At 36.4% G+C, this 13,487-nt stretch overlaps 1 protein-coding gene across 1 annotated transcript in view; it reads left to right on the top strand.

Annotated features, from left to right (window-relative positions):
- Positions 1 to 8,751, top strand: part of TRPC5 (transient receptor potential cation channel subfamily C member 5) — a 335,394-nt gene extending 326,643 nt beyond the window's left edge. Inside the window, exons 8-11 of the mRNA XM_059910345.1 lie at positions 5,000 to 5,203; positions 5,437 to 5,478; positions 6,314 to 6,403; positions 8,059 to 8,751. Coding sequence (XP_059766328.1) covers positions 5,000 to 5,203; positions 5,437 to 5,478; positions 6,314 to 6,403; positions 8,059 to 8,751 — 1,029 coding nt within the window. The remainder of the gene's footprint in view (positions 1 to 4,999; positions 5,204 to 5,436; positions 5,479 to 6,313; positions 6,404 to 8,058) is intronic.
- Positions 8,752 to 13,487: the final 4,736 nt, after the last annotated feature.

Below are 13,487 nucleotides of genomic sequence, written 5' to 3'. Positions count from 1 at the left end.
ATGCCAGGTTTCCTCAGAAACATTTATAATTGTAAATCTTATGTTAAAAAGGAAATAAGATTTCAAATCAATAACTTAAAATTCCACCTTTATGAAACTAGAAAAAGAACAGCAAACTAAATTCAAAGCAAGCAGAAAGAAAGAAAAAAACATAGTAAATTGTTTATTAGTAAATTATTTATAGATTTAGCTCTCCATATTTAAGTCATGACTCATTTTGAGTTAACTTTTGTATTTGTGTGAAGTAAGGATCAAGGTTCTTTTTTCTTTTCTTCTTGTGGAAGTCCAACTATTCCAAGACAATTTGTTGAAAAGAAAAGATTATCCTTTCCAAGTTGAATTGCCTTGACACCTTTCTTGAAAGTCAATTGCATATATGCATATGCATGCATTTATTTCTGGACTGTCTTGTTTTGTTCCATTGATCTTCAATGCCAATTTGTTCTTTTTCAAAATTAACTATTTTACCTCTTTTGTATTTATATATAAATTTGAGAAGCAGCTTGTCAATTTCTTCAAAAATGCCCACTGAGATTTGACTGAAATTGTATTGAATCTCTAAATCAATTTGGAAAGAATTGCCATCCTAACTATATTTAGTCTTCCAATTCATGAATATGCCGTATCTCTATATTTATTTAAGTCTTCTTTAATTTATCTCAGTAATCTTTCACAGTTTTCAGTGTTAAAAAACATGTATATTTTTGTCATACTTATTCCTAAGGATTTTATATTTTAAATGAAACTGTTTTGAAATTAATGTTTCCTCATTGTTTATTGCTGCTATATAGAATACAACTGATTTGTATCTGGTTCTGTTTGATAGATTTTTTTTTCTCCTCATTATGTATCATATTTTCCTGTTTCTTGGCATTTTTGATAAATTTTTATTGGATACCAGACATTGTGAATTTTACCTTATTGGGTGCTGGCTATTTTTGTATTGTTTTAAATATTCTTGAGCTTTATTCTGGAAATAGTTTGATCCCACTGAGGCTTGCTTTTAAGCTTTGTTTGGCAGGACTAAATACACCTTTAGTCTAGGGCAGTTCTGTACAATAAAAATTTTATGCAAGTCACAAATATGTGCCACATATGTTACATTTTCTAGTAGCCACATTAAAATATAGTGAAGAGAAACTGGTAAAATTAATTTTAATTATATATAAATACATTACATATATAATATATTATATTGATACCCAAACCAGAAAAAACAGTACAGAAAATTAAAAACTATAGACCAATATCTTTCATGAACATAGACATGGAAATCCTCAACACAGCATTAGCATATTGAATCCAGCAATGTATAACATACCATAACCAAATGGGATTTATCCCAGGAATGCAAAGTAATCCATTATATTAATAGTCAAAACAAGAAAAACCCTATGATCATATCAATTGATGCAGAAAAAGTGTTTGACAAACTTCAACATACATTTACGACTGTTTTTAAAAAATGTCTTGGCAAACTTGGAAAGAATGTAACTTGCACAACCTGAACCACAGAACCTACAGCTGACTAAATGTTGAAAGATTGAAGACTTTCTAAGATCAGTTAAAAATGTATATCTGCTTTCAGTACTTCTATTCCACATTGTACTGGAGATCCTAGACAATGTAATAAGGGAAGGAAAAACATTAAAGTCATACAGATTGGAAAGGAAGAATAAATCTATCTCATGATTCTGTATAAAGAAAACCCTAAAGAATCTATTAAAAACTTTATAGAATAAAAAAATGAATTTAGCAAGGCCACAGACTACAAGGTCAATACACAAAAATCAACCATATACTAACAATAAACAATTGGAAAGAAATTTTAAAAGACAGTACCATTTTAAATTGTTGCAAAGAAAATGTAATACTTAGGTATAAGCTTAACAAATCATTATAGGACTTACACAGTAAAAACTACAAAACACGGATGAAAGAAATGACATACTGTGTTCATGGATTAGAAGACTCAGCAGAATAAATATGCTTTCACTCAGCATAAGGTTTTCAAGGTTCATCCATGTTGTGGTATGTATCAATACTTCATTCCTTTCTAAGGCTGGATAATAATAATAATGTACCACATTTTGGTTACCCTTTTATCAGTTGATGAATATTTGGGTTGTTTCTACTCTTTGGCTGTTATGAATAATGCTGCTGAACATTTGTGTACAAGTCTTTGTGTAGAATGTGTTTTCATTTCTCTTGGATATGTAGCAAGGAGTGAAATTGCTGGGTCATATGGTAACTCTATGTTTAACCATTGGAGGAATTGCCGTATTGTTTTCCAAAGTAGCTGCACCATTTCACATTCCCACCAGCAGTGTGTGGATCTACAGATCCTCACCTACACTGGTTATTATTTGTCTTTTTTAAATTATTATATCTATCCTAGCAGGTATAAAATGGTATCTCATTGTGGTTTTGATTTGAGTATACCTAATGACCAATGATGTTGGGCATCTTTTCATGTGCTTGTTGGTCATTTGTATGTCTTCTTTCTGGAAATGTCTATTCAAGTGCTTTGCCCATTTTTAAATTGGTTTATTTGTATTTTTATTGTTGAATTATAATTGTTTTTTATAAAGGCACAAGTCTCTTATCAGACATATGATATTTAATTACTTTCTCTTATTCTGTGGGTTTTCTCTTCATTTTCTTCATGGTGTCCTTTGAAGTACAAAGTTTTTAACTTTGATTAAGTCCAATTTGCCAATTTTTTTCCTTTTATTCCGTGGCTTTTGGTGTCATCTCTAAGAAACCATTGTTTTACCCAAGGTCATAAGGATTTACTCCTAAATTTTATTCTTAAAGTTTTATAGTTTTTATCTATTAAATTTAGTTCTATGATTCATTTTGAGTTGAATTTTGTATGTGGTATGAGGTAGGAGTCCAACTTCATTCTTTTGAATGTGGATGGACAGTAGTCCCAGCATGCCCAACTGATTGCCAAAGGTGCAAAAGCAACTCAGTGGAAGAACAATAGCCTTTTCAGCAAATGGCAAATGGATACCCACAGGCAAAACAAACAAACAAACAAAAAACCCTCAATGTAAACTTCACCCCTTAAGCAAAAATGAACTCAAAGTTGATCATAGAGCTAAATGCAAATCTTACAACTATAAAACTTGTAGAGGAAACCATAAGAGAAATCTTCATGACCTCGGGTTAGGTAAAGAGTTCTTAGACGTAATACCAAAAGCATAATCCATTAAAAATTTGATAAATTTGACTTCACTGAAATTAAAACACTTTGCTCTATGAAAGACACCATTAAGTAAATGAAAAGATAACACGCAAACTGAGAGAACACATTTGCAATTTACATTCCTGACAAAGAGCTAGTATCCAGAATATATTTTAAAACTATCTAAATCCACCTGTAAGCAAGCAAAGTACCCAATAAAAATGGGCAAAGGATCTGAACAGACACCTCACCACAGAGGATATCTATATAGCACATAAGCATATGAAAAGATGCTCAACTTCATTCCAATTTGGGAAATGCAAATTAAAACCATAATGAGATACCACTACTTAATCTGTTAGAATAGTTAAACTTTAAAAAACTTGACAAATGCTAAGAAGGATACAGAGCAAGTGGTGAGAATGAAAGATGGTATAGCCACTCTGGAAAACAGTTTGGCAGTTTATTATAAAGTTAAATGTACACTTACTTCATGATCCAGCAATATCACTCCTAGATATTTAAGCCAGGGGAGTTAAACTTATGTTCACAGAAAGACCTGTACATGAATGTTCACAGTAATTTTATTCACAGTTATTAAAAACTGGAAACAACCCAAATGTTCTTTAATGGGTGAATGAATAAGTAAACTGTGGTACATCCACACAACAAAAAACTACTCAGCAATAAAAGGGAATAGATTATCGATACATACAAAACCAGATGAATCTCGAAGATATTAATGCTGAGTGAAATAAGCCAGTCCCAGAAGGTTACCTACCGTATGATTCCATTTATATGACATTTTGGAAAAAGTAAACTAAAGGAATGGAGAATGGAGCAGTGGTTGCCAGGGGGGTTCAAGAGAGTTTGATTACAAAGGGGCAACATTAGGGAATTTGGGGGGTTGATGGAACTGTTGTGTATCCTGATTGTGGTGGTGATTACATTAGTCCTTCCAGGTCTTAAAACTCCTAGAAATGTATGCCTGTGTGTGTGTGTGTGTGTGTGTGTGTGTGTGTGTGTGCATGTCTTAATTATGACAGTGCTTACACAGGTATATACACTCATCAAAACTCATTGAACACTTAGATGAATTTTACTCTGTGTAAATCATACCTCAATAATGTTGATTTTTTTAAAAAACATAAAGTCTCTCCACACCAATCCTACTCCTTAAAAATAACTACTATTGACAATTTATTTATTTATTTATTTTTTATTTATGTACTAAGTTTATTATTTACTATTTTCTTTTTTTTTTTTTTCTTTTTTGGCTGTTCCCAATTTAGTGTGTACCTGTCTAGAACATGTAAGCATGTAATATAAAGGGGTTTTCAGTTGGATAAAGGGGATCATTTTACACAATATATATTGCTCTTTATGTTGCTTTTTTCACTTAGAGGTCTTATAAATATATGGACAAATGCATTATACGATATGTGTTTCTACATATAAAATGTTGATAGAGCTACTATATTTTTAATAGTTTGATTATAAGCCATTTTGTGGATGTGGCATCATTTATTTAAGCAGTCTCCCACTGTTGGATATTTAGGTTGTTGCCAGTTGTTTTGCTCTTACAAGCTGCAGTGCTAGCGAACAGCCCTGCGCATACCTCTTTTTGCAAGTATATCGATAAGATAAATTTCTAATTGTAGGATTACTGGGTCGTAAGGTAAGTGTAATTTGAATTTTCATAGCTACTGACAGATTGCCCTCTGTAGAAGCAAGTAGAACTTTGAGAATGAGTCAGGGGTGCATTTTGCATTTTCCCATCCCAAATCACTGAACTTCTCTCTTTCATAGGATCATGCCGATATTGAGTGGAAGTTTGCAAGGACGAAGCTCTGGATGAGTTACTTCGATGAAGGCGGCACCTTGCCACCTCCTTTCAACATCATCCCCAGCCCCAAGTCATTTCTATACCTTGGTAACTGGTTCAACAACACCTTCTGCCCCCAAAGAGACCCTGATGGTAGACGGAGAAGGCACAACTTGAGAAGCTTCACAGTAAGGCTTTTAAAAATTATGTTTCTTTGTAAACACAACTGTTTTCTCCTTTCCCTCCTTTGCAACATTCCCTATCTTGAACATCTTAAAACTACTCCAACCTACAGATGCTTTGGGGGTTTGTCAGGCAGTAGCTTCTGTCATGTTCCAGTCCTAATGTTTAGAAATATATTCGAGTGGATGGGCTGCTGGGAGGCTGCTGATGTAACCTCTCTGTCCGTTTTCAATGACAGGAACGCCATGCTGACAGCCTGATACAGAATCAACATTACCAGGTAAAGTTTCTTCACAGGGACTAAGCACAATAGTTCTTGGTCAGTTGTGTGAACTTGGACAAATCACTTACCCTCACTGATCCTCAGTTTCCTCGTCTGTAAAATAAGGATGATAAAACTTAAACTGTAGTTGTGAGAACTGAGTGGTGAGTATGTATGTATGGTTTTGTGTGTGTGTGTGTGTGTGTGTGTGTGTGTGTGTGTGTGTGTCCTGGCACAGTGCCTGACATGTTGCATTAAGTGGTAGCTATCATCATCACTATTACTAACACAAAGCAGGGTGACCATGTGTATACCATTCCCAGAGGCTAAGTTAAAAGAGGCCATCCCTGTAAAGGAGAAGTATAGATTGCCTCTAAGAAAAAGTATCTTGATTATGTAATTAGTGGACATTGAAATCATCAGACTCTGTGACACTGAAGAATGACTTTCTCAACTTTATAAAAGGAAGAAAAACTCTCATCTTACTAGGAAGGTTCAAGTTTAATCTAGCCTGAAGGGAAAGGATATTGACTGTGACCATTCAAGGATTATTCTGCTCTCATTATTCCATGAATGTGTATCCGTGTTTACCTTATGCTTGGGTGGAAAATTTTCCTTTCGGGTAAATTTGATCTCATTGGGCCACTCTGCCACCAAATTTGGACACATAATAAATTCTTCATTTAGCCAATGGACTTAACTGGGGGGTTTTGTAGAAAATGCCTGGATCCTGTGAGGATTTTCCAATGCAGAGACAGTCTAAGCGTATTTTATTTCCTGTGTATGTTTCTTATTTTACTGAGAGTCCAAGAAGGAAACTGAATGCTTCTTCATGTTTTTGTTTAAATTCCAGGAAGTTATCAGGAATTTAGTCAAAAGATATGTGGCAGCTATGATAAGAAATTCCAAAACAAATGAGGGACTAACAGAAGAAAATTTTAAGGTAATTTGATCATAAAGTGGTTTAATTCTTCATTTCACATTTCTTAAGCATCATTTAATCTTCACAGTGTTTGAGGTTTCTGGTGATGGAATTTCAACAGCCTATAATACAGCAAAACCAGCTACAATTCTTATTCTCTTAAAATAGTCTGTCATCCAGTAGATGGATAGATTTTACCAATGTCTGTCACACCACAATCAGCTTTATGAATAATAAAAATATGCATTCTTTTAATATTCTGGGTTTTTCTCAGTATGGGAATTTAGTGCTTTAACTGATATGGCATGGGTGTGTGATGAGAAGAAAGATAGCGAAGGAAAGATGCCTAGAGATTTAAAGGCCTTCTTTAAAAGATATAAGATAAAGACAAAAAGTCTATTATTAAATCTAACATTTATGAAACCCTACCATTACACATTTTTGGCTGTCACATTGGGATGTTATTGGCATCTAGTGAGTAGAGACCAGGGTTGTTGCTAAAAATCCTTCAATGCACAGGACAGCTCCCTACAACAAAGAATTACCACACTCAACATGTCAATTGGTTGAGAAACCCTATCCTAGAACACGTATATATTTTCTAAGGAACATAAGAAGGCTGTTATCCTAATCCACAGACATAACTCATCAATTGAGGGCCTGCTATACACCAAGCACTCTGCTAGGTGCTGGGGCACAGTCATGAGCAAGATATAACCAGCCCCTACTCTCTCGTGGAGTCACACACAATAATAATAGAGGCAAATGACTGAGTATTCTAACAGGATCAACACAGGGTGCTGTAGAGACATAGAAATGGGGGGACACCCAACTGGGACTTGGGGATTCGAGGCAGGCTTTCCAGAGGAAGCCATGTTTAAGCTGAGGTTTGAAGGAGGAGACAGATAAAGGAGAGTTGGGGAGAAGAGTGTTCCAGACAGAGAAAACAGCACATGCAAAGGCCCAGAGGCAAGAGAGGATATGTCCATACAGGTGGACAGTAAAAAGCCTGGGGAAAGAGCAGGAAGGAATGAAATGGGAGAGATCGACATGTACCAGACCTTGAAAAACCTTGTAGTCTGTGGTATGGCATTTTTCCTTTTTCCTAAGGTCAGCGACAAGTTACTAAAAAGTGTTAAGCAAGAGAACGACATGATCAGATATAAGCTTTTCAAAGATGGTTTTTAAAAGCGCGATCTAGTATCTAGGCAGCCAGTTAGCGATAGAAGACATTTCACAGGCACTTGAATAAACAAGGTCCCCTGGCCCAAAACAGCAGTCCCATCTCCTGACATTCCACTTCCCTAGTTTTATTCCTGAGAGTCCTGAAAGCTTTTTCCTCTTCAGTAGTACTTTTCTACACAGATTCCAATGAGAGCCCTACTCTAATACCTTCATTGTTGGTTAACACTTCAGCCTGTTGGCGTGCTCCTGATAGGGAGGTTCTGAAATCAACTTTACCAATTGCACATTTTTTTCCCCAATGGCCAGCTCTGCCCACAGCATTGTTAATATGTTTTTCTTGTGCTGGAATAATGTGAGATTTTTCTGGTAGTTCATGTACCTTGTGATTTGCGGTGAGGCAAAACCTGGAACATTCCGAAGGATACCCAATGTGCCTATTTTGAACTAAAGACCAAGCTTCTTAACATAACGTGTCTTCTCTCTTGCCCTAGGAATTAAAGCAGGACATTTCCAGCTTTCGATATGAAGTGCTTGACCTCTTGGGAAACAGGAAGCACCAAAGGAGAAGTTTTTCCACTAGCAGCACTGAACTCTCTCAGAGAGATGATACCAATGATGGCAGTGGCGGGGCTCGGGCCAAATCCAAGAGTGTCTCTTTCAATTTAGGCTGCAAGAAAAAAGCCTGCCATGGGCCACCTCTCATCAGGACCATGCCAAGAGTTGGTGGTGCCCAAGGGAAGTCAAAAGCTGAGTCATCAAGCAAACGCTCCTTCATGGGTCCCTCTCTCAAGAAACTGGGTCTCCTATTCTCCAAGTTTAATGGTCATATGTCTGAACCCAGTTCAGAGCCGATGTACACAATTTCTGATGGAATCGTTCAGCCGCACTATATGTGGCAGGACATCAAATATTCTCAGATGGAGAAAGGGAAAGCAGAGTCCTGTTCTCAGAGTGAAATTAACCTCAGTGAGGTAGAATCAGGCGAAGCCCGGGGCGCTGCACAGAGCAGTGAATGCCCTCTCGCCTGTTCCAGCTCTCTTCACTGCGCATCCAGCATCTGCTCCTCGAATTCTCAACTTTTAGACTCCTCAGAGGATGTATTTGAAACTTGGGGAGAGGCTTGTGACCTGCTCATGCACAAATGGGGTGACGGACAGGAAGAACAAGTTACAACTCGGCTCTAAGTCAAGCCGGTACCACCTGTTCTGGAACTCAGAAAATTTCTCATTTCTTTGCTCTCAGAGGTGACATAGAATATGATTCCCTCACTGCCCCCCCACTAGACAGGAGAGTGAAACTCCTATTGTTTTCACCATCTTTTATAGCCACATTCTTCATTTTTTGTTCCTGTTATTATTATTACTATTATTTGCCTTTTTATACCTACAAACACTAAGTCCATTTCAAAACCAACTGAAGGGGTGTTTGCCCCTAATCAGCAGAGGTGCAGTCGGGTGCTTAACCCTTTGGCTTTGCTTTTCTTACCCTTGCTTCCTTGAAGCTCCAGGTGCCACTTTGCTACTGTCGCTGCCGCAACAGATTCCTGACCTTCCTCAGGATCTCACACCATTTCCCCACAGGGCTGAGGGCTGTGCTCAGCAGTCCCCACCAGCTATCAGATAAGGCAAACTACCTTGCCTATCTTTGTTGCCCTTCAGTGCTCCATGCTGCCCATTCTGGTTCAATGAACAGCATCAAAGGGAAACTGAATAGACTCCAAAGAATTGTCAGCTTGTGGTTTCTAGGTATAAGTGGACTTCGTGTTGTTTTTGCTTTTAAATACTACAACTTCTCCTTATCATGGGGGCTGTTGAATTTTTTGTTTCTTAAAGATTTGTGAGTTTCCTAATGTATGCCAATGAATATTTACCCCATAGTATATGTCATATCTAATAAGTTAGTGAATTCCTTTCCTGTGTTTGTGTATTTCAGTTAGCTTACTACATTTTAAAATTTGATAGCATCGAGATTAGTATTTAGGATGTGTACTGTTTTTTAAAAACTTCTACTGTACTCTAATCAACAGTCACTACATCTCATACATTGGCAAGAAAAAATAGTTAGCTGGTATATTTATAGGGTCCTATCTACTGTTGATAGTTTTAATCATCACTGCTATCAAAAGCATTTCTAAGATAAAAGCCTGGATTTGAAAATATTTTTTTAACAGAAAAATGACATCTTGTTGAGGTGTCAGAATCTGAAAATAGCACCTTCATTTTAATTAATTGCTTTCTGATAAAACAACAACAACAACAAAAACAATTTTAGGTCTAGATAACTTGATTCAAGGTGCAGTTTTAACGTTCAGTGGGGGCAGTGGAATTGCGTGTGTAAACTCATGCTGGATATATAACATAACAACCCTAGTGAATTCATGGAACTATAGACATGATCCAAATTCTACTGTCTTCAAAGAAAACTGCATTATACATCAAAACAAATTATTTTCCACAGCCTAGGAGCACCTCATCAGAACACACAGGTAAATGTTAAAAAATGAAGCCCATGATGCATATGGTCACCATGTTAGATCCAGTAACCATCAACTGATTACCTGCTAAACAAGGGCGGTTTTTACCAATGTTAGCACAAACGTATCCCCAACTTACACAATAACACATGACCTGAAATAGCCCGAGGTCTGGGTCCTGGTCATTAAATTAATGGGTAGCTCAAAAAAGTAAGAAAGTTAATTAGTTGTCACCCTGTTCTTGTATTCAATAAATGCCAACAGTAATAGGAAACCATCTAGATTCATGTGTATACTTTCTGGCAAAATTAAGTGAAATGAAGCATTCTCAAACAATGCAAATATGCTTCCAAAATAGTTTTTGACAGTGTAGTTTCTGTTATTTGAATTGATTCCCATTCTAGCCCTAACTTTGGTGACTAACAAAATATTCTACATGAAAAAGACACAAACTGGGGATGATGGGGAAACAAGAGGAAGTGTTGAAGAACAAAGCTCAGATCCAGGAAAAAGTGATCAAGAGAACAAGCTGCATCAAGATCCATTTGGTAAGACATTATCACAGAATAATTCCTTGATCATACCCAAAGTGATCATTTACTCAAATCCAACTTCTCTCCTGCTTCTCTAAGTGGGACTATCATAAGTGGCCCTGACATCAGTAACAGGTTACTTTCCAGAAGGAAGGTTTCTAAAGTTACAGAGTCAACTTTCTCAACTGTCAAATTCACTTTGAATAATAAATAGCACCTGGGCTACATTCCTAACTCATATTGATGGCACCAGAAACCAATACATGGCCCTATTTCATCAAAAAAAAAAAAAAGTATGTCTTTCTCACAAATGCATGTACTTGTGATGACCTAGGTTTCATTGTTCCAGCAGTTACTTTATCAATTTGTTGGAAAACAAGGGTAGCCAGAGATAGAGCCATGGTCCAAAATACACTCTTATCTCAGTTATGTTCTAAAGAGAGAATATGTGTAAATCATAATAGCCAATCTCTACTACTGAAAGAAACCAGTGTCATACTTCATGGGCAGTACATTCCTTTTCAGATCTTCTCAGGGTTACTGTCTTTATGACTTGGGCTTAAGATTTCACTAGCTGTGTTGAGGCCTAGCTATGTTGGGCATTGAAGCCAGTCAGCTGTTAAAGCTAATCAGCTATTGTCCTAACTTCCGTGATGGTGACACCAACATTTTTATTAACTCTAACTCTAGTACAAAGTAGGAAGGGAAGGAGATTTGTGTTCACCTCTCAAACCTCTGGATCAGCTACTATCAAGAAAGATATTTCAAATCAAATGTTTAAGTATGTTCTCTGACCCCAGAGAAGGTATAAGCCAACTTGAGAGTAAATTTATAAACATAAGAGCTAAAAGAGAAACTTAGTGAGGATCTACTCAATTCTAACGTCTTATTTTACATATACAAAAAAAAAAAAAAAGAAAAGAGGTCCAGAGAAGGATAATGACTTGCTCAAGGTCACAGAGCCAGTCAATAAACCCAAATCTTCTAGATTATAGAAACAAGACATTATTAAGCACACATATTATATGTTATACATAGGAGATGTGGAAATGGATTGGCCACTATAGATACCTTTTTGTTCATCTGCCCAAAATGCCACGAACTCCACAAATTTCAGACTGACATATTTATATGTAAAGTTAAAAATGTATTCCAAAGTCAAATACAATTATAAATGGTACAAGAATCATTTACTTTTTGTCTAAGTATCTATACCATGGTTCACCTCCATTACAGGTGAATTTCTTATCATTTCTGGACACCTATTTTATTTGTTTGATTCCATCATAATTACATTAAAGTCTCCCTGATAATTAGTAAGGGTAAAAATATTATCGAATACAAAGAAAATGTCTGAATTATATTCAGAAATGGCCATTGTTGAAGTATGTCCTCCACTTCTAGCTTTAAATCCAGTGAAGTACAAAGAAAAAGAAATGATTCAAAATCACCATTTTTGGAAGATGCCAAATTTTATAGGCATAGAAATCTCCAGGTTATACTTCTGTCCACTTACATGGGAATACTGGAAATTTTCTGATTCTTTCTGCCTCTCATAGTAATTTTTCATTCCACTCTGACCTGATTTAGGGCATTTCAGCTAAGTCCAAAACATCTAAACATCTGTCTGCAATTTGATTAAAGACCCCCCCCCCCCACACACACACACACACACACACACACACACACCCTACAGCCTCTACGTTTTGAATGACTTAAATAATGAACAAATACTTTTTCAATAAGAACTTTATAGTTATTATGGCAGTGTAAAACCTCCTCTGCAAATTTCATTGGGGACTTCACTGAAAAATATGAGTCGATACCTTAGCCAGATAATATAAATAACCATTTGACGTTCATATTGCCTTGTGGGTAAGACTCAAGTGGTGTTTTAACTAACAGTTTAAGTGGCCCAGGCCTTGGTTTGTTCAACCATCAGGTGAAAAGTACTTGAAGTTAGGCAGACATTCTTTCCTGTTTAAAAGTACACAAGAAAAACTGGTATTATTTTGGTAATCACATTTTCAAAACAGTGTTAATAGATTGCATGTATAGACATAGCCAACGTAAGTGGATGTAATTGTTTGGATCATTTAAAATAAACTCTTCATACCTACTTATCAGCTCCCTCCATTCCCGAACCCTGTGGCTTTGCCTCAAACCTGTGCGTATTTTAGATTCTTTGGCTTGCTTTATCTAGATAATTGTTCCAAATATCCACTTTGTTGGTGTAGAACTAGCCATTGGGAACCGAGTACCCCAATTCAGTGTGAGCATTACTTTAGTATAGAGAAATGCTATTTCTACTGTATTTCCAATGACCCTTTCCATCACTTTTTCCAACAGATGTGCGTTTTTGGCTTGCACTGTTTTGGGGATGTTTGTAAAAGTGAGAACCTTGTCTATGCACACACACACATGCAATGAAACTTAATAGCATTTGATTGCTCTGGCTTGGCCTTTCATCCCTTTTGGTAATTACTAAATCATTTTGAAGGGAGGGGGAGCAGGAAGAACTTCAATGGAAAGAAACTTCCTGAGATGTGATGAGGAATTGCTAAAATGAACTGCCAAAGCAGCATCCACTGCAGTACAAGTGTTAATATTGAGAGCTCTCAGGATTTGGGGTTTCTGGTTTAAAGAATAAATAAAGCTTGTAGGTCAGAAAAAAGAACCTACCTGTAAAAATAAAAATATATATTTTTGGTGAATTAAGTAAGTCTGTATACTTCAGATTTACTGCATACTTGAGGTATTACTATTCATATGTTGATATGTGGCCTAGGATTTTCATCTATATGCTGCATGGTGGTCCAGAGAAGAAGGTGCTGGTAGGCGGTTTTGAGAGCCTTAAGAAATGGAATGTTTATTAAGAAACAAAGGAGTTGATTGCTGGAATGATACAGGCAGC

The sequence above is a fragment of the Balaenoptera ricei genome, chromosome X (genome assembly GCF_028023285.1).
Source record: "Balaenoptera ricei isolate mBalRic1 chromosome X, mBalRic1.hap2, whole genome shotgun sequence".
Lineage (NCBI taxonomy): Eukaryota > Metazoa > Chordata > Mammalia > Artiodactyla > Balaenopteridae > Balaenoptera > Balaenoptera ricei.
Note: the sequence above shows the minus strand (reverse complement) of the source record. Positions and strands in the feature narration are given on the sequence as shown.